The following is a 21,917-nucleotide window of genomic DNA, read 5'->3' as shown; positions in this document are numbered from 1 at the left end:
TTTCAGCGCCGAAGGCGCCTTTAAAAAAATTTTAGGGTCGGTCGGCCAAAACTGGATTTCTGAAAAAGTACCAAAGGGGGGACCCTTTGGGTCGGCAGGGGGTCGAATCCCTGAGAAAGGGGCGTCCGCCCCCCCGCCCTCCCCCCTAAATCCGCCCTTGGTTGAGTGTAAGGGAATTTCTGCCAAAAAATTTGCTTGCAGCAGTCAGGTTTTTTCAAAATGGGGCTTCTTAATTGTTTTGGGACAGCTTGAAACTCTTTTTAGTCGTTTTCGAATAAAAAAAAGCCTAAATCAGCCCCTGAAAACTGGACCAAATTGTTAGCAGTTAATTCGCCTTTATATATTTTTCAGATTACAAGTTTTGAGCTCCCAAAAAACTGAAACTTCTTTCCTGGGTTCGGTGTAGACAGACATGTAAAGCGCACAGGTGGTAGCCGCAAGAGGGCCTCCAAATCCAAACATCTGGGCCACGATGTATGAGAAGTAGAAGAGACAGAACACCTGATGAACATGCAAAGAATAATGGATTAGTAATTTATAGTTAATGCCAAAATGATGACAGACATCTTTTTAGGTCAACAAATCTGAGCTAGTTAAATAACCCAAAACTGCTCATTTTGTTGTCCGACACCATTTTTCACTAATTTTAGCACATAACAACAGCGCCAAAAAACTAATTAATTTACAAAGCACCATTTTTGGCCGATGAAATGCTCAGATCAGCAAATACAGTGCTGATTTAAATTAACCGGACAAAACGCATTGAACTTGAAATTTAAAACGCCCTTCTCTCAAATTGGGTTAAGTTTAGGTGGAAACTTATGAAGACAAAACTTGCCTAAAATTTAAGCAGAATTATTATGATGTAATTTGTTTGCGAAATTCAGGCCAAAAATGTTACCCCAAAAATGGGTCATTTTGGCTTTTCTTAGTTAATCAAAAATTACGCCAAAAATACCCAGTCGATCTCAAAGTGAGCCCCTTACGTAGTCCAACAAACTTTAAGAAGGCTATATTCTCCAAAACATTGTATAAGTTAATTTAGTTTTATTTGATAGACAAAAAAGGTCGTTTTTACTGAAATACCAACTTTTTACTTAAAAACATTTTTTGAAAGGTTTACAAACTTTTTTTGGAGAATTTACCCTTCTTAAAGTTTGTTGGACTACGTAAGGGACTCACTTTGATATAAATATCTCTGTGATCGACTGGGTATTTTTGGCGTAATTTTTGATTAACTAAGAAAAGTCGAAATGACCCATTTTTGACCTGAATTTCGCAAGACAAACTACATCATATTAATTCTGCTAAATTTTTAGGCAAGTTTTGTCTCCATAAGTTTTCACCTAAACTCGACCCAATTTGAGAAAAACGCGTTTTAAGTTTCAAGTTTAGCTCGTTTTATCCGTTTAATTTAAATCAGCACTGTATAGCCAAATAGTTGGCATCACTCCAAACTCTTTCTCTTGTTATCAAAAACATAGCCATTTTTTCATAGTCATCAAAAACGATCACAGGTAAAATAGTTTTCAGCGTACGTTAACGATATCTCTCAGATCCACATGGTAAAAAAAACCGTCAAAATGCTTAGTTTAGAATTCGAAAGTTGACTGAATAATAAAACACACCAAGCATAAATAAACGCCTTTAATGAGGTTATAATCAAAGAGACTACTTATTCCATTATTCAGTTAACTTGCTACTTGTAAACCACGTTGCATCTAGCTAGCTCAAACAAAGCCAATTACAACTTTCTTAGTTTTCATAAGATTTAAATATCATTCCCGATGTTAGCCACCGTTTATTTGATATTATACAGGCTTAGTATTAGTTCAGTCCGTTTCAGACAGAGATGAAGTCCATACTTACCATGAGTGGTTCAACAATGGGCACGTTATGGTATGTCATCTTGTACAGGTTAGTGTAGAGATAAGACAGGTGGCCACAGAGGAGGCCACTAATTATGGCCAGGATGACTGACAGTGACCATCTGCACAGAATCACATGCACTTCATAGTCACTCTCTGCCACACTCTCGCGTCCACTCAGCCGAATATCCTCTAAACAGAAAACAGAAAATATCATGGCTCTTTTTATTGGATCTTTTGTAACTACCCCCTTCCAAACTATTCTCCCCCTAGTACAAAATTCAGACGGATTGCGTAACCAGCAGCGGATTTTTCTGTTTAGTTATTTTGGAGGGTTGGACGCCCTTCTTCTCAGGGATTCGACCCCTGACGATAAAAGTTCCCATGAGGAGAAAGGTGCCACCTAAAGGTTCTCTTTGGTAATATTTTGCCACCTCCTTTTTTGACTGACCCATCCCAAATTTTGTCCAAAAGCGCCTTTGGAAATTTTGAAAACCTTTTTTCCCCTCATAAGAAAAGCTTAGACCCGCTTCTATGCATGTGATATTGCTATGCTACGGGTAAGTAAGAGCAAAAGAGAATATTTTAAAACCTTTAATTCTGTCTTGTTGAATTGCTTAGTTTTGTTAGAGATCACGTTCATGTGTCTTCTATGATCGCAACTGTCCAAATGACTGTTACGTTTGGCCTGCATGGATGGCCTTGAATAATACTAACAATACATAACAGAATATTAATAACACTTTATCCAAGGTTACTGTGGCAACAGTACTACACGGTACCACATTCCCTTGAGTACAACAAAATTTTATATAATACTGTATAAAATTTTATAAATAATATATAAATCTCAGTTTACTAAATTGTTTTCATTTTAGCTTAGTTTTCCTTGCTTGTTTTCTTCATCACTTCCGCTTTGTTTCTTGCAGCGTTCCACGATCCCGACTCATCCAACGATGTAGCTCCGAATTTCCTTTTGAACAAATGTCTCTCTAGTAAGTCAAACGTGTTGTTCTCCAATGTTGTTTCTTTGTTATTGATGTTCAACTGTGCCAGTCTCAATCTGTAGGCCTCAAGTGCTGCCAAGTTTAGCTCTGATACATCGTCGTCACAACTAATCAACTTTATTGAGTGTGATACCGGGCTGCCGTATCTCTTTGGACCCTGGTTCTTTGTTTGTCGACTGCTTCGTCTGACTGTTGTTGTATCTTCTTCTTTGTCCGACTCGTCCGCAAATACTGCCGGGTTATTGACAACTGATTCCGCTTGTTGATTCAGTAGTTTTTCTGCTTCGTTTTGTACCCCTCGGGTCAAAACCTGGTTTGTGATGTCCTCCCATTCTTTTGTTGTCATATTGTTATTCTGGAATGTGTCCAGAATTTCCTTTTCACTAGTTTGCCGTGTAATCCTTTTACTCACTGGAGCTTCTTTCGGTGCAGATGACTCTATGTATACAGCTTCATTACTCCAATCCCGCTTCTTAGATTCTTTTGCTGTTTCAACAGTTTTTGTTGAACGTGGCTCTTGTGTCTTGGTTTTTCCAGATCTTGCGCTTTGGACTAGTGGTCCTGCCCTATTTGGCATAACCCTTTTTCCACCTAGATTCAGTCCCCCGCCCGTCTTTGTTTCTCTTGACGTGACTACGTTTGGCGAGTTTTAAAACTTCATTCAAAACGTCCAACAGTCGATTGTCTTCTAACTCCTGATCGATTGGCCCCTGGTCTTTCGCGTCATGTTCTTCAGCCGACTCACTGTCTACGTCTTCCTGATGTAAAACTGTCTTCTGTTGTTTGCTCCTAGGCTCTTCCCCCGTTGGGCTCCTCTTCTTCTCCGAGCTCTGTGCTTTGGGCTGTGTATGCAGTTTTGATCTCGCTATGTCGCTCTTTCGATATACTGCACCAGCAGCCGTTTTGATTGTTGACGGTGTCTCTGCTACTACTTTGCCTTTCAGCGGTATTGTTAAGGCCTTTCCACTCTTTCTTTGCTCGTGTTTTTGGAGGAATCTTCCTGACATGCTATCATCTGCTGTAGTCTGTTTGTCCTCGATAAATCCTTTTTGCCATGAGTATAGAAGTTCCTTTCTCAGTTCGGGATTTATCGTGCTCGTTTCGTCTACAATTCGTCGTAGTTCGCTATCTGAGATATCCCGTCTGGTGACATTCCATCTCGCATTGGCCTCTAGTAGCTGCTTTAACTCCTTCGCCATAGCTCTTTCTTTGGCCGCCGCAGTGTTGCGTAGAAACAGTGGGCTGACGTCCCGGCTATTCTGTCCTTTTCGGATGACCTTTACGTTTTCCCTGGATTGATCGATGCGTCTCTTCAACTGCGATGCTGTTAACGCCGATCTCTCCAAATTTTCTTTATCTAAGCGATCAGATTCCTTCAGAAATTTATCCCTTACAATTTTAAACACAGTTTTAGGTAATCGACCAAAGTGCGCTTCAAACGGGGACAACTTTATTGTTTTCTGTTTGTTCCATCTTAGGTCCCTAATTATTGTGCTCAAGCACAATTTAATAGATTGTACTTCTTCTTTGAGTAGCATTACTCCCAATCTTCGTTTAATGGTTTGTATCGTTCGTTCGACTAATCCACATCCTCGATGATCACCGACTGGACAGAATTTTTGAATGATATTATTTTCAGTGCAAAATTTTTTCATTGATTTTCCTTTAAACCCTGAAAACTGATCCGTTTTAAACGATTCTGGTATTCCATGTGTGTCAATGTAGGTACGTAGAAATTTTATTGTTGATTTTCCCCCTGTAGATTTCGTAACTTTGACTGACGGAAATTTTGAGTATCTATCAATAGCAACTAACAAATATATCTTCTTTCCCTTATGGTCTTCAAGTGGACCCGCATAGTCTAATTGTAACTCTTGCCCAGGCTGTGTCAACAGTGGAAGTGGTTTGGCCGAATTTTTGGGATTAAATTTTTAGCATTCTTACCATAACGAGTGCAAATTCTACACTCTTCGGCCATATTGACTATGTCTTTGTGCATGTGTGGCCACCATAAGCAATTGGAGACCTCCAACATCGCTTCTTGGCCAGGATGTCCTTGGTGAAGTCGCCAAAGCACCGCTTGTCGCAGCTTCTCAGGTACGGCTAAACGATTGTCCACCAGTAGGCAGTCATCAACAACCGACATCTGGTGCCCCAGAGGGTTGGTGTATGGGCCCATTAGCTCATACCCATGTCTATCGTTCCGTTCCACCACTCGTCTGAGCCGATCCATCCAAGTATCCTCTGATACTAGTTCCGCCACTAGACTTTTGTCGAATAATTTTACAAGTGATAGTGGACTATTTGTTTCCTTTAACTGCTCCGACAGTTGGTAACTGCTTTTCCGCGATTTATGGCCACTTCTCGTCTTCTGTTGCGGTGTGACCATACAAGTCTCAGTTCCTGAACTGTAGTCCGGTTCATCAATGCTGTCCATCGTTAGGTCCACCTCAACGATTTGTCCAATTTCAGTTTCATCTCCTGATTGAGTTTGTTTCGATGGTTTCGGGCTTTGCATCACCGAAATGGCTTCTAATTCCATTGGCCGGGGTTTTTCATTCTTTTTCGATCCTATTAGTTCCCAAAATGAAACTAACATAGGTTGGGCTGTTGTGGCAGTTGACGTTGACTGACCACTATTTCCTGTGTCTGTTCCGATCTGTCTATACAGCGTGTTCCAATGCGCTTGTGGTATTTGTTCAGAGTCCGAATTGTCTGATTCTGATTTGTTTGGGGTCCTTTGTATATTCTGGTTCTTTGGAACGTTGTTTCTGTTATTTCCTCCCTTAGTGTGTCTGAGTTATTCCGATCCTGAATTCTGACCATCTTTTTTTCTTTTTCTCTTTTAGTTGTTTCGCCTGAATGCATTTTTTCTGATTTGTAATTTGATAACTTCACGATTTTTTTAACTGATTCGACCAACTGTATTTGCTGACGATTTTGAGATAAATTGATTTTTGAGTTTTCAGACTTTTCTCGTTGAAACCAACGTGAATCTTCATTTTTTCGTTCCGGTCGTGCTTTGTCCGTTTTGGACCGTTTTGGTTGCCATAGCAACGGGTAGATGACGTGTTCTGATTTGATACATTTTGATCAATTCTAGAATATTCCAGAACGTTTTCGTTCCGGTCGAGCTCATCATGCTCACTCAGTCGACTGTTTAAACAGTCGAGAGCTTTATGAAAACTTTCAATCGATGTGACTACAAATTTTTCATCCAATACTGACTCCGGCCATGGTTCACCTTTCGGGTTTCTAGATAGGTAATCTACTATACCCATATCTTTTCCTGGTAAATGAATAACTTTAAATTGATAGGGTAGTAATCAGTCTACCCATCTAGCCAACCTAGATTGGTAGGTTTTGTTTGACTTATGTTCATCCAAAGCAGAAACCAGTGCTTTATGATCAGTGGCTATCACGAATTCTTTTCCTAACAAATAATGTTTAAATCGGCCAACAGACCATACTACTGCTAGCAATTCTTGTTCATTTGTGGAGTATTTTTTTCTTGTGTGTTTAGATATCTGGAAGCGAATGCAATCGGTATCCACTCCCCCTCCCCGTTTTTTTGTTCCAACGATGCCCCCAGTCCACTATGGCTGGAGTCACATTTTACCCTAGTAAGTAGCTTAGGGTCGTAATAATTAATTTTTGTTATATTCGCAACCGCTGCTTTTATCGATTCAAATATCTCCGAGTGTTCTTCTTTCCATTCGAATTTTTTTACTTGAATTTTCACACTTTTGAGTTTTTTCTTTTCGTTTTCTTCTCGCAGCAGAGGTCTTAACTTTTCAGTTAAAGTGGCTGCGTTTGGAATGAATTTGGCCAGATGATTTATGCTACCCAGAAATGATCTGAGTTGTTTCAGTGAAGTTGGCGGACTAAGCTTCAAAATCGCATCCGTTTTGGTTATCTTTGGAGAAATACACTCCAACGATAACTTATGTCCCAACCAATTCACCTCCTGTTGAAAGAATTCACATTTCGACAGTTTTAGTGCCAAACTTTCTTTTTCTAGCTTTTCCAGCACATTCAAGATCAATTTTTCATGTTCTTGTTCACTTCCTTTAGACACAATGAGTATGTCGTCCAGAAAACAGAATGTATTTTCCGCATGGTTCAATGTTCTGTCCATAGCTTTTTGAAACTCAGCTGGCATAGCTGCCAGACCGTAAAATCCGGTCAAAAATCTGTATGTTCCAGTAGCTTGCCCACCTATGATGTTAAAGTTGCATTGTTTAGCTGTCTCTGCAGTTAGTTGAAGTTGACTGTAGGCATACTTCAAATCAAATACTGAGAAATACAGTGTACCGCTTTCATTTGCTGTGATTATTTGACTGACCCCATCCAATAATTCATCCACATTCGGCATTTGATATTTATTTTTGAACAACTGTCTATTGATGGGTTTAGCATCTAAAGCCAATTTTATGGAGTCGTCTTTTTTTTACTGTTATTACAATAGGTGCTATAAAACAATCACTAGTACATTTGTCTAGACGTTTTATATGCCCCTCTTTTAGCAGTTTTTCCATTAACTCATACACTTTCCCTTGTATGTGTATTGGGATGCGTCTCCCTTTTTCTTGTAATGGACAAAGTGGGTCTTTGAACTTTGTGCTGACAACGTGATTTTTTGAACACCCTTGACGATCAAAAAGGTTTTTAAATTTACTATAGTTTTTCCAACCTTCTGACTGTTCGCACAGTAACACGTCAAACCTCTTTTTTTCTTTCGGTGCCAACTTCTGTGTTGTGTGTATCCCGACTTTGCTCTGTAAATCCAGCCCCAAAATACATCTCGTGCGTCGCTTGTGATTAAGAACGATGCTCCCACCACCTCCCACCCTGCTGAACGGATGGTCGTGGTAATTGCACCCAATATATTGATCGGCTGTTTATTATAGTCTACAAATTTTGTAGTTAGGTTGAGATTTTCACGTGGAATGAACCTCGTATTTTTTGAAGACTCCAGAATTTGCTTTGCAGTAGCCCAGTTCAAAAATGATACAGGACTGCCCGTATCAATAGTCATGTTGATGATTTGATGATCTATTCTCACCAAAGTTTTTAAGGACCTTATTTGTTTCGATCGGGTATTTCTGCGAATATCAACTTTCTGTATGTCCTTGCTACTTTTCTTGATATCTCGGTTTCTGTTTGATTGCTGTTTTATATACTCATCTATTTCTTCCATCGAAGACAATTCTGATTCAACAGCCATAATTTCGAACTCCTCACACGAGTCAAATGACTGAATTAAATTGCACTCTTCATCTGAACTGGATGATTTTTCCGCAATCTCATTTACTTGCTGTGACTTACACATTCTTGCAAAGTGATTTGGTTTCGAACAATTTTTACATGTTTTGCCCATGGCCGGACATTTCTTCAAATGTCCTTCCCCAAATGGTCGACCACATCGAGTAGTACACGCTTTCGTGTCTGTAAAATTTTCCCCTTCTTTTCTGTCTGATGATTTCTTCTTGTACATGTTGTTCGGTTGTCTCCTTCCGTAAGCATTTTTATTTCCAATACTCATAATTGGTTCTTGCTTTATCTTCATTGTTCGATTTACCTGAGCTGTACTTGCAGTCGTTGCATTAGTTTTCTGAAATGCCTGAGTTGTCTGTTTACTTTGTTCAAATTTCAGCGCCCTTTTCAATACTTCCTCTGGTGAAAATGTTTCAAACGTTAGTGTATCTTGTAATAACACATTTTTCTTTTTCGATATGAATAGGTCACGCACTAGTTCGTCCTCCAGTGTCCCTAATTCTGCTCTAGCTGCTTGAGCAGTTAGTGTGGCATGAAATACCTCGAGTGATTCCCCTATTTCCTGTGAACGATTAAACAGCTTGTAGCGTTCATACGTAACACTCTGTGATTTATCAAATGAAGTCTTAGCCAACGCTACCATCTGCCTGAATTCTAACTTTGAAACTTCTACATGCGGGTTCATTTGAACAAATTTCTTCTTTCCTTCTGTCCCCAACGCCAGAAATAATCTAGAGGCTACTCTTTTCTGTACTTCGTTGTAATATACGTTGTGTCCAACCTTTGGTCCTCTAGTTTTTCTTTCTTCATTTTCCAAGAGAATCTTATCCCGGGCTAGTTGGTCTCGAGCTTCTTTTTCTGTAATCGCCTGAGCGTTTTCGTGTTCTCGTGGGGTCTCTGGTCTTGGTAACGGTTCCAAAAGAACTTCTTTCGGTTCTTCTAATAATAGTTCCGGATTCACGCTCTCCTTTACTGTAACTGCCAAAAGAAATTGGTCTAGCCATATTTTGATATTCCAAGGAGGGTCGGAATTCGCGTTCGTCCAAAATACAGGGATCCCCATATCTGTTCTATTGTCCTGGGACAGAAATCCTGCTGGCTGCGCCATGTGATATTGCTATGCTACGGGTAAGTAAGAGCAAAAGAGAATATTTTAAAACCTTTAATTCTGTCTTGTTGAATTGCTTAGTTTTGTTAGAGATCACGTTCATGTGTCTTCTATGATCGCAACTGTCCAAATGACTGTTACGTTTGGCCTGCATGGATGGCCTTGAATAATACTAACAATACATAACTGAATATTAATAACACTTTATCCAAGGTTACTGTGGCAACAGTACTACACGGTACCACAATGCATAACGGGTGAACTAGTTCTTCATAGAATGACAATTCGTTCCTAGATACCAGAGGGGGGATAATTGAAGAGATCCCATTTATTTTGCACGTTAATGGGATAAGGAACTGGTAAGCAGTTTTCCATAATAATGACAACAATATTAACACTATCAATAATATTCACTGCTGATCTAAAAAAATCTACTGGAATTCTGATTGGACGTTTTGACCTGAAAAAAAAAGCAAACTGCCATGATAATTGTCAATTTTTCCTGTATGATCTTCAAACTGTTTAGTTTTTGTTGATGGAAGATTTTTCTAACTTATTCTGAATTATTTGAAGCCAAAAGTTGGCATTTAGGTGAATAAACATATGGTATATGTCGCATGGCTTGGTATCAGTATTTTTGATAGCAGACTAAATCAGTGGTAAAAACATCTGTGAGTCTTCTGCGATTCTTTTAGCCATCTCAAGTTGTATTCAATTTTTTTCATATTTTGAGTGTTTCACCCCGATTCTTGACAAAATTTGCCACCGTCTTTATTGTTTTCCATTTTTATGTTTGTTGTGAATTTTCCAACATAATATACTGCACTGTGACTTGCAAAATGTTGTTTTTCATCACCTATGAAAAACATCACGCCAAATGTTGGTTTTCATCACCTAGATTTACAGTTACGAAACATAGAAGTTGCAACTTTTTTGCTTTCAACGAGCAAATGAAAAGATTTTGTCTTACGTTTTTTTATTGTTTTCTCTGCAACTATTAAAGATACATTAATGAAATTTTGACACACGTTGGTTAAAAGATTTGGAAGGAGCTAACTGAATTAATATTGAAAAATCTTTGAAGGCGTAAGATTCTCAGTTAACCATAACTAGTTTCAGAGGTGTTCTTGCTCTGGGAGCATTCTCAAAAAGAACACATAGAAATTGATTTTGTGGGCTTTAATTGGTTTTTTGTGAAGCTGATGATCTTTACTTACTCTATATGCCGCGTAAAAACCTCAATCAAAAAATAATTGAAAGAGTCACTTGGTTCCTGTATATTTAATTGTTGCAGAGAAAACGGAAAAAACGTCCTCTGACTGTAGCTAAAAAACCAACTCCATCGTTATTCTTGCTTGAAAAAAGGGTAAAACTTTGAAACTGTTTGAATACGATTGAAAGGACTTGAATATGATATTTCACTCGCCCCATTTAGATAGTTATTGACCTGCGTTGTGTATCTTTGCGTGGAAAAAAAACGTACCCAATCGTTAATTGGAAAAATGTCAATGAACGCAAGGAAGCAGAAACAAAATACAGACTTGAAATTCAACTACAATAGATGGCTTTAAATCTCTATGAATTTAAAGAAATATTTTTTCTTGTCACTTTTTCAATAAAGTAAACCCATTTTGAGAAAACTGATCCTTTACTAATTTTTTTTTATTTAACTGGTAAATCTAAAAACAATTTTTTTTTCGAAATCAGAAAACAAGCACTCTTTCATGATCTTTACTCTTTTGCTGTTCGATAGTTGATTTTGCACATTTTATAGCAAAGGAAATGCACTGAATTTTGAAAAAATCAAAAACAAATCTCGAAAAACCAAATTTGAGCTGTAACAAACTTTTAAACTTCATCAAAAAAAATCATAACCTTCTACAAAAAAGTATTCACACAATAATTGACTTTTCAAAATTTCAGAAGTTTTCTGTAAAATTACAAAGAAATTTTGAATAATTCGCGCACTCGTAAAGTTTCAACCAAATTGGGTACATTTTAAGAGTGTTTGTTGTATGATTAAACACCTCTCGCGAGTTTTTTTTGGTTGATTACTGAGATCACCAGCACTTAAATTTACTTAATTGATTCATCAAGGAAAATTTGGGTCAATTTGAGTGTCAAAAAATTGATATAAATTGATTTAGATGGAATTTAGTTACCATTTAAGTCTCTCTGAATGGGACCAAGCTCAATTTAAAACAATTTTTGGAGATGTAGGACTATCAGATTTGTAGCTGCAAGCTGTTTTAAAGTAATTTTGTTTGGCCCCAGTGCAAAAAAATGGACGAGTAAAAATCGCAATTTTGGTCTAAATTCAGATTAAGAAGAGTAATTTACCGCAAACTAATAGGTTTTCAGGATTCTGCAACCTACTTGTTCCTGCAATGATAAAAAGCAATTTTAATCAAACGCTTTACTTAAAACCAACGTTTTCAGCACAATTTTATAAATCGAATCAACGAAAAAAAACGTTTAAGTTAGTTTGCACAAAATTGCCTTTTGGTTTATTTTATAGTTTCTTTGACAATTAGGAGCGCGAATAACTATCTGAAGAACATCTAGCAAAATTTCTAAAACATATTTTAAACATATTCGTTGACTATTTGAATTAAACGATGACAGTTTTAATTAATATCACTCCAATGATTTTACGAAAACATTCGCCGTTAAAATATGTTTCTGGTTTTAAGCTGAGGACATCTATACTATATTTCAGATTGATATATGAAAAATTAGTAAAAAGAGCTAACCAAAAAATCAAATTTTCAGAAAAAAAAACACCGATTATTATGTTTTTCGATTGTCCGAACACTTATATAGTTTATAACAACGTCATAAATTTTTGAAATATTTCTGACCTTCAATCCAAAAGTTTTAGAAATACGTATTTGAAGTTTCGCGTTTACCTTTTTGCCGGAGCTATCAGTTCTTTTTTACTGAAAAATTGCATGTCATATCGCTGCTGAGTTAAGATCTTGAAGGTTATCAAAAAAATTGACCTCTGAAAAAACGCAATCATTTTGGTTTGCTCTTTTGACAGTTCAAACGCAATTTTGAAAATTCGGTTGTATTTTTTACTCAATTTCACTGTCTCAAGGTCGGAATTATTTCAAAAATTTAAGACGTTCTTGTCCGATAAATTTGATGAAAGCTATATTTTCTATTGAAAGAAGGGCCAAGCGCAAAAGTTCTTGCTAAGTGATGAGACTCTTCTGTCTTGAGAGAACGGCTAAAAGCCAGTTAGCTGCCTATCGATTGGTATGCCTTCCATTTGTGTTTGAACTTTTTTTTGTTTCACTAACAGCGCAAGCCAAATAGCACTTGAAAATGACTCAAAATGTTCGGACAACACATTGACTCAACAAACAAACCAACAGCAATGCAATATTTTCTAACTCCAGATTAAGGAACATGTTCACTTCGTAATTTCATCACTTAATGTCGCAACTTTATTTTTCTACTGCTAGTTGAAGATTTTGAAAACGAGAAAATGAAATCAAAAATTTCAATTAGCTTTCTAGTTCCGACCAGCATAGCTGTTTTATTAACCATTTTGGTAGCTCTATCCGAATTATCACTAGAAACATATGCCAAATCTTCAATTCCGACAGAAGCCAGAGTATCTGGCAGGGGATTTGGGGACAAAACAGACTGGGTCACTCTGGACTATGCTAAGAAGCATTCGAGTGAGAAGCCAATCATGATTCTGGTGCACAAGACGTGGTGTGGTGCGTGCAAGAGACTGAAACCTATAGTGAGTAGAAATTTCTGCACATTCCAAATAATTGTCTTGTTTTTTTGGGCGGCATAGTCCAAGTTTGGAGTTGGAAAACAGCCATGAAAATTTCGAAATTTTAAACTTTTATACAGGTCCGAAAGATTCCATTTCCAATGTTTTGTTTTTCTCCTCGAATTGACGATGGAAAGTTCTGAAAAGTTCCGATAATTCCAATTCTTCTATTGGACACAAAACCACGAATCGAGAACCGTTTTTTGGACTGGCATAGTATTAATACTGCTCGTCTCGGGGCTAATTTCGGATTTTTTTTGGCTTTTAATTTGTAAAATAAATTAGTTTGAGCACCATGGATGCGATGCGTTTATTTTGATATTCGGCAAATTGACTGATTGATACAACCGTAATTGTTACAAATTGATGTTTGTGACTAAATACTTGAGTTAATATTTTAAATAAAGAACAGTTATCTATCATTATACTCTTGAAAAGAAAAAATTTGATAAGACAATAAGTCAACCGAAAACGTTTCAATGTGTGAAGGAAGGATTTTTAGAGATTTTATACATGATGAGTATATAATGATAGCAGGAGGTTTAGTCACAAAACATCTTAAAATGATAGTAATGAAAAGGAAATTAGAATGCAATTGGAATTCGAACACGGGGGTTAATACCCGCACCGGAGTTCCATTATATTGGAAAAATGTTGTCTGAAATGTTGTCATTATAATCCATTATAATCCATTATAATCCCTTATTGTGGCAAATTTAGACCACGTAATCGATTATGTGGTCATTAAAATCGATTTTTTTGAAGAATAAAAATCCATTTTGATCCATTATAATCCATTTTTTTCTTCAATATAATCGATTATTTTGCCAAAAAAATCCATTATAATCCATTTTATTTCGTTAATTAGGCTATTCTATTTTTAGTTCTTTCTATGCCTGGAAGAAAAAAGCAAGTTTAAAAATGTAAAAATACTAAGTTTTCCTAAAAACATGCAGTTAAAGCAAAGAATAATTTAAGACATTTAAGACGAATCAGAATAACAAGTTAAATGTCTTCATCTTAATTTTCGCCCATTTTCTCCCATTTGTCTCAACGTCATCCCCTCGCCCCCTCAAGCTCCCCCCCCTCAGCTAAAGGGGTAGGGTAAACTGAGGGGGGGGGGGGGGAGAAGCTGGGGGGGGGGGTTGGGTAAATAAACCAGGGTGGGTAAATAAATCAATAAATCCGGGGGGGGGGGAACTGGTAAACTGGGGGAGGGTAAATGGTGGGAGGGGGAGTAAGCGGGGTGGGGGAAGCTTAGTAAACTGGGGGCTTAACTGGGGGGGGGGACGGTAAACTGGGGGGGTGGGAGGCAGTAAACTGGAGGGTGGGGGCGAAAAACAGTGAATGAAGTGTTAGACAAACTGCGATGATTTAAAAAAGTAGAGTAAAAAAAATAAATTTTGTTCTGAAGTTAAACATTTTATGAAACGTAATACGTAGCAACTGCACTAAATAGGAAATGAAATAATTTTGAACAAAATTTAAAATTTTTTATAAATAACCCCTCGAAAAAATCCATTATAATCGAGTATAATCGAATAAAAACAGATTATTTTGCCTCGATAAAGGGTTTCATTTTCTTTCAAAAATAAATTTCATTTTCTTTCAAAAATAATCGATTATAATCGATTATAATCGGATTTTATTGAATAGAAAAATAGTTTTATTATAATCCATTTTTAATCAATTATAATCGAATATTATGGAAATTTATTGAGACAGACCACGAAAGTTCAATATAATCGATTATTATCCATGGAATTCTGGTGCGGGTAAGAGGCGACGTGGACTAAATTAATTAGACTAAATTAATTTGGAACAAGGAAGCAAAGGAGACATAAAACATTATTTTTGTTCCGACTTTGGAACAAATTGATGGAATATTTGTGATCGGGGTGTTTGTTTTCTCCTGACGAGTTCCGACTTATAACTAACCCTTTTTAATTGTTTTTTTTTATATCAACCGAACGGTATTAATGTCCTGAGCTCAAATTTAAGAAGATGTGTAATTTGATGTGTAAATTTATGGAGCATGGCGAAATTTCGCCGCAAGCGACAATTCGGTGAAAGCGACTATTCGTAGCATTTATAAAAAGCAACTATTCGCATCACGCGACAACTCGTAGCACGCAACAATTAGTAGCGGTAGAAGCTTTGATCAGATCAAAAAAAATTAGATGAAAGGGTTAAATTAAAAAACAAAGAAGCTAAAAATCGAAATTGAATGAGGGGCCCTCATATTGTTACTATAATGTTTAAGGAGTTCAACTAATCTGGCTTGATTTTTTTCGTATTTTAATTCCCCCCGGGCACTGACAAAAATAGATTATGATGAATTTTAGTATGAAAAAAGTAAGTTGATTACGTTGAGATCGATTTTTGGTATGAAAAAAGGACGTAGATGAAATAAAAAAGATAAAGATTGATTTAGATTAAAATTGATTTGAATTGATCTTAAATTCCAACTACAAAAATTGATCCAAATCAAATTTAAATCAATTTAAATCTACTTTTAGATTTAAATCTACGAACAACCATTGAAAACCTGAACATTTATTAAATACAATCCAAAAACAATCGAATAATTGCAACAGACTTGATCCTGCATTCCAGGAAAGCTTTTTTTAATAAGGTATCAATAAGTTTTCTACTAAAAAACCACAACTTTTTTAATCAAAAACACTGAGAAGACAATTATTTTACCACATTTTAGTTGGTTCCTTTTCTATAATTGCGTAAACTTTAAACTAGAGCTCTGAGTTGGAGAGTTAAACTTGCTATATGAATTTGTAGTAGAAAAACCAACAAGACCTCTCAGAAAAAAAGTTACGTTTCAAAAAATAAAAAACTCAAATCAAATAACGGATATTAGACAATATTTCATTTTTGGCTCATCTTGCAAGATTTTATCAAAAAATTGTTCTTATAAGAGTTTTTATTAAAGCACCGAAACAATATCAAGATAAATGGGTTGATCCAGCAATTTATGGATCAAAAAGGTTTTTATCATAGGAGCAGTAGCGTGCTGAGGGGGGGGGGGGGGGGCGACCGCCTCCCCCCCTCAATTCTGGTTGCCAAATTTTTCCAAAGGGTCTCCCTTTGGTATAACTTTACGACATCCTTTTTTGGCTAACCGACCTCAAAAATTTTCTAAAGGCTACTTCGGCGACAATAAAAGTAAATTTGAGATGGGAATGCGCGGCGCCGAAAAAACGCAATTTTTTGGTCAAACATTTTCAAAAAGTGCCCAAAAACGCCTTTTTTGCCTGTTTTTTGAAAAATTTGCGTGCGGCGCAGACAAAACAGGGTCCTCATAGTAATTTAGGAGTGCTCTGAAAATCAAATTGGTCGATTTAAAAAAGGTCATGAGAATGTTCATTTTGTTTTGAAAAACCGCCCCCCCCCCTTAGAATAATTTCTGCGCACGCCACAGCATAGGAGTTAATATCAAAGCAACAGAAACAGCAAATCACAGCTAATTACGAAACAAAAACAGAGAAAAAATACAAACCCGAGCACCCATGGAATTTGATTGACAATAATGGGTTTTTGAGGCAAAAACTTCCCATCATAATCCATTACAGTTGTAAATTTCAGACCGAGAAATTTTTGGCAGGGAAATTGAATGTTTTGTCAATAAAATCCGTTATATTTGATTCTTTTGGAAGAAAATCCGAAGTAATCCAATAAAAAGCCCTTTGTTTCTTCAACTAAATTCAATGTGACTATGTTTACAGAAATTTTGCAATTTTTCTCCAGAAATTCAGCCATGTCTTTTACAATTATAACAAGCAAAAAAGTTAGATTTCGAATTTGTTTTAGCAAACATCCCCATGTTTGCTAAAGTTTAACAACCCCAGTACCCCCCTCCAAGTTTTTTTACCATCGAATTCCACCTGCTGTGTCAACCCAACCCTTCCGCAGCCCCCAGTCCAGTTTTTTCATCCCCCCCCCCCCCCCCAAATTTTTTTGCACCCCTATTCAAGATTTTTTAACACCCGTTCACATTCAGTAGTTTCAGTAAACGTGGGGTTGGGAGGGGGCTAAATTAGACGGGGGTTAAAGTTTCACAGCATTTTAGATGGGGTTAAATTCTGCATTTTAATCTAGTGCAAGCATACTCGCTCGCAAGCATACTTGAATTTTAGTCTAGTGCAAGCATACTCGCAATATCTAAAAAATGTTTGAACTAAAAAAAAACACTCCAGGCAGATATATTCTTCACTATTTTCTTCGAAAATGGGATCAATGTCAGTTTATTGTGGCAAATACTAGTCTGATGCCTGTATTACATGACTCAAGACACTGAGAGTGAAATGTAGAAATGAACTTTGCTGGAAACAAGACCTACAGCATATACGTTGAATTCATTGGACCAATAGGTGAACTGTTCCAAGTCGTGAGGCGGCAATTCGTAACAGGCGATAATTCGTAACAGGTGGCAGTTCGTAACAGGCGACAATTCGTAACAGGCGACAATTCGTAACAGGCGACAATTCGTAACAGGCGACAGTTCGTAACAGGCGACAATTCGTAACAAGCGTAAATTCGTAACAGGCGACTATTCGTTACAGGCGACAATTTGAAACATTCGACAATTCGAAACATTCGACAATTCGTAACAGGCGACAATTCGTAACAGGCGACAATTCGTAACAGGCGACAATTTGTAACAGGCGACAGTTCGTAACAAGCGACATTTCGTAACAGTAGGTAAACGGGGAACACTGATTCACGCGCAGTATTCCTCTCGTGCCGGATGTAAGCGCAGCGGAGCAAGCGTATTCTACGTGCCAATGTATTGTTATGAATTATCCCTAGTTACGAATTGTCGCCGGTTACGAATTGTCGCCTATTACGAATTGTCGCCCTAACCTTCCAAGTGAGATAGAGCGAGTGAAATAGATACTAAAATTGAGACAAAATGACAGGACGTGACATAAAGCAGAATTAACCAAAAAACATCCAACCGGAGTACAAACACTTGATCAAAATCAAAAACGACTGCGAAATATTGGTATCAACCTCTGTTCTGATTTCAGATTGAAATAGAAACATGAATAATTTTATTGTGCTCACAAAGCGTGACGCCGCCGCCATTTTTTATCCCTTTGCAAAAGGAAGGGAAATGCAATTGGAATAACTCGTATAACGTTTTAAGCATTGGGAATTAAAACAACTATTCTCCTTCAATACAAATAAAACAATTTTCCTCGTAGAATACGAGCATACGAAAGATTCTTCTCCTAAAATTCGAATGCATGAATAACATTCACGAGAGAATACGAAGTTAAAAAGTAACTTCTCATTTGATACGACAAATTGGGAGATTTCCAATTTGAGTATAAATAGAAGCTAAAAACTACTGAGAATCGTTCCAACAAATTCTCACAAAATACCAACACTACTCTTTTCAACCACCCCAACCGTCCTCTATGAAATACTATCCATTCTCAGTAAAAATATCTCTAACCTCCTTAAAATCAATATCGAGTCAAAAGGCAACTTGCAGTAAATTCATACTAACTTCTTTTTAATTAAAATATTTCTCAGAGAACTTTAGATTTACTTTCTAAGATAGAAAGTAGAAAGAACCCTATATTACTAGCAAGCGTTTTGTCCGGTGTACATAGTATTGCTAGCGTAATATCTCCATAATCCAAAGAAGGCCAAATGAACAATTTTTGGAACTTAGTCCCAAACCGAGACACCAACGACAAAGGATGAAGCAGACTAAACGAAGCATGGAGCAACGAAGTTGTAGGGTTGAATTACTTGTTTAAAAAAAATAATGAACTAAAGAAAGCAAGTATTTTCTCAAGCGTTTCCTCTAAAATTACGCCGTTGAAAATAAAAAAGGAATTACTACTTGTGATAAAAAAGGAATTACGAAAACAACTTGCAGATGAATCGACAAATCGAAAAACAAAAAAAAACTGAAAGTTTTTACTCACAAAAATGTATTAGTTGCAAAAATCCAAATATTTGGAATTGAAGTACCTGCGCCTTTAGGATATAGCCAACAGAGAGCTGGAAAAGAGCCAATGAACGCAAGTGAATAGAAAAAATACCTATTTTTTGAAAAAAAAAATCAATTTTTGAATTTAAACAAAAAAAAAATAGATTCCATTCAAGCTCTGAACTTTTAAAACAATTTTGATTGCCATTATCAAAAAAGTATATATCAATTTGAGAAACATGATCAATATGTAAATTTTTTACTCCGCTGGGAGATATGAAAGTTAAACTCCAATTTCGAAACTGGAAGTTGATCACGATTTTTTTGTGATTGCTGTTTGATACTGGAGCTTGCCTTTCTTTTTAAAAAAGCAAATGAACTGACCTTAAAAACAAATTGTAAGTCAAATCGGGTAGAATTGGGCCTTGCAAAAATTTAAGGCTTTTTCTGAAAGAAAAACGAAAAAAAAAAAAAAAAAAAACTCATCAGCAACTATATATAAGTCTGAACCACGTTCATCAACTCTTAAAAATTTACTAAAAGAGGCCGAAACGAAGTTTCGCACTGATTGCAAAACTAGAAATTACTTGACAAAGTAACCGATAGCAATTTTTACGGGCCATAGTGGATGTTTTGCGCACCATACTTATCCCAAAATGGCAACAAAAATTATTAGTGTTCGCAGGTGAAATTAGTGTTTATTTTCGAAACCATAATTTAGTTTTTTTTGGACTTTCCAGAATCTCAGCCAAAAACGGCATATAAAAAAAATTCTCGTAAAAAAACCGACCCAGCATAAATATCGCGTTTTTTTTTCAAAAATCGTTGCAAAAATTTGTTTTTTCGGTGCAAGGTGCAAATTTTTCACACTGTTTCTGCTACTGTTCAAGTATGAACTCGGTTTTTTCTCGAAGAAAAGTTTTAAAATTTTTTTAAGATAACCTATGTAACTAGCTACATATGTTCTGACGCAATTAACTAATTAAGTTTAACTTTTGTACCCTAATAAACTCAAATATGCTCTGGTAGGTTGCTGCTTCTAAGAAGATCCAGAAATTGAGTAAACATTTCCACATGGTGAACTTGGAGAACAAAGAGGAGCCGGAGGAGCCTCAGTTCAAACCAGACGGGGGATATGTGCCACGCATTCTCTTCACAGACAAGAGCGGAAAGGTATAATGAGTTTACCGAGCGTGCGAATCAATATACGGATGTGGAAAAAAAAATTCACGTACCATTTTGTAGCAATAAACAGACAATTTACAATGATTGACATCAGAGAACAATTTCATGAGAACAATTTTCCATCTGGTAGTCAATAACAACTTAGAGAAACATCAGATGAAATTGGAATGACTGGTCAAGAAATGAGAAGTCTAAATAATTGATTTTTTGAACTCTCTTGAAAACAAAATAAAGACTCCATTGCACCACAATTTTCCTCGCTGCCGGGAAAGTTTTGAAAAAAGTCAATGTCGTTTTTTGGCTTTTTTGGAAAATTTTGACCAAATAATTGCGTTTTTTGACGCGTGTCCCCCCTCTCCCTAAATGACCCCTCAAAATCAATATATTGGCTCTAAAGGCACCTTCAGTGAAAAAAATAAGGTTGGTCGAAAACTTGTCATAAAACACTACCAATGAAGAGTCAGGGCTGTATTTTTGCAGGTAAGCGAACGAGAATATTTAATAATAGATTCTAGATTATATAATTCAGTGAATACACCTAAAACTTAAAAAGTCTTTGCTCAAGCTCATTTGCGTTGATGATTTTTTCCAAAATATTTTAAGCTTACTTCATTTCAGATAAACCCTAATGTGATGAACCCGCGGAGACAGACCAAGCACAAGTTCTTCTACCCAGGAGTGGATGAAATAGTTGAGGGCATGAACAAGGCAGTCACTTTTTGGGACGCGAAGAGCAAAACTGAGTTATAAGTTAATCAATTTGAATAATATTTAATTCATACCTACCGTGAAAAATAAATTGTATCTTTTGGGATAAAACTACCGCTCATGTTCTATGTTCTAAATACAGTTTTTCTGAAGACATTAAATTGGTCAAACAACAGCTGAAATCAAAAATAAATATGTCAATAAAAATGTTAAAATCACAATTTATGTAAATTGTGCGTCATCAAATTTGCATTCAATGTCATCCCCAGTAACCTCAGAATGCAAATGTTGCCAGATATCTTGCAAGAAATCTTACAAGAAAAACCTTTTCCTTTTTTTTCAAGATCTACTCTGACAAGATTCTTGCAAGTTTTGCATTCCAATAGCAAAATAAATGTAACACAAAAACAAAATTAATTTAAATTGGCTTTTTTTGAAAAGTTCAGATACTTAGTAAAACCTCACAGGAAGTTTTTTGGATCATCTTTCTCTGAAGGAAGGAAAAAAGGGGAAAATACTGTTCTCAAAGTATGTACACAATTTTTGAAAAAGTTTTCCAAACACTCAGATTAAACCTAATATTTGAAAAAGTTAATTGTGTAACTAATGAGAAATCAATAACTAATTCAAGAATCTAGAGTTGCTAATTACAACTAGTACAAGAGATGGTTGACAAAAAAGAATATATTTGCAATTTCAGATACTTGCGGGAAATGTATCAATTATAAATCATCAGTAAAATTTCTATGGGGTTAAGTGAATGTAAATCTAGCACAAATCTTGCATGTTTCTTGTAAGTTTCGCATTTTGCAAACGGTCATCGTAAAAAAAATCTACGTTCATAGAAACTCTCGTTTTAGTAGATGTATATAGTTTTTCGAATTTCACAGAAAAAATAGATGCCCTTCAAGCTCTTTGAATTTCTAGGACGATTTATGACTGGCGCTTTTTTGATAAGATTGACCCAACTTGAGAAAATTTGATCAACAGGTAAAATTTTTGTTCCGCA

The 21,917-nt window shown here is 36.4% G+C and overlaps 2 protein-coding genes across 2 annotated transcripts; one reads left to right on the top strand and one right to left on the bottom strand.

Moving 5' to 3' along the window:
- Nucleotides 1-316: 316 nt before the first annotated feature.
- Nucleotides 317-2,095, bottom strand: LOC134854076 (sodium/hydrogen exchanger 2-like). Its single transcript, XM_063870150.1, has 2 exons — nucleotides 1,870-2,095; nucleotides 317-501 (listed from the first exon to the last, which is right to left on the bottom strand). The coding sequence occupies exons 1-2, from the start codon at nucleotides 2,083-2,085 to the stop codon at nucleotides 337-339; spliced, it is 381 nt and encodes a 126-aa protein (XP_063726220.1). The 5' UTR covers nucleotides 2,086-2,095; the 3' UTR covers nucleotides 317-336.
- Nucleotides 2,096-12,491: 10,396 nt separating this feature from the next.
- Nucleotides 12,492-21,194, top strand: LOC134854075 (thioredoxin domain-containing protein 12-like). Its single transcript, XM_063870148.1, has 3 exons — nucleotides 12,492-13,017; nucleotides 20,045-20,188; nucleotides 20,819-21,194. The coding sequence occupies exons 1-3, from the start codon at nucleotides 12,754-12,756 to the stop codon at nucleotides 20,948-20,950; spliced, it is 540 nt and encodes a 179-aa protein (XP_063726218.1). The 5' UTR covers nucleotides 12,492-12,753; the 3' UTR covers nucleotides 20,951-21,194.
- The last annotated feature ends 723 nt before the right edge of the window (nucleotides 21,195-21,917 follow it).

The sequence above is a fragment of the Symsagittifera roscoffensis genome, chromosome 9 (assembly GCF_963678635.1).
Source record: "Symsagittifera roscoffensis chromosome 9, txSymRosc1.1, whole genome shotgun sequence".
In the NCBI taxonomy this organism is placed as follows: Eukaryota; Metazoa; Xenacoelomorpha; order Acoela; family Convolutidae; genus Symsagittifera; species Symsagittifera roscoffensis.
Note: the sequence above shows the minus strand (reverse complement) of the source record. Positions and strands in the feature narration are given on the sequence as shown.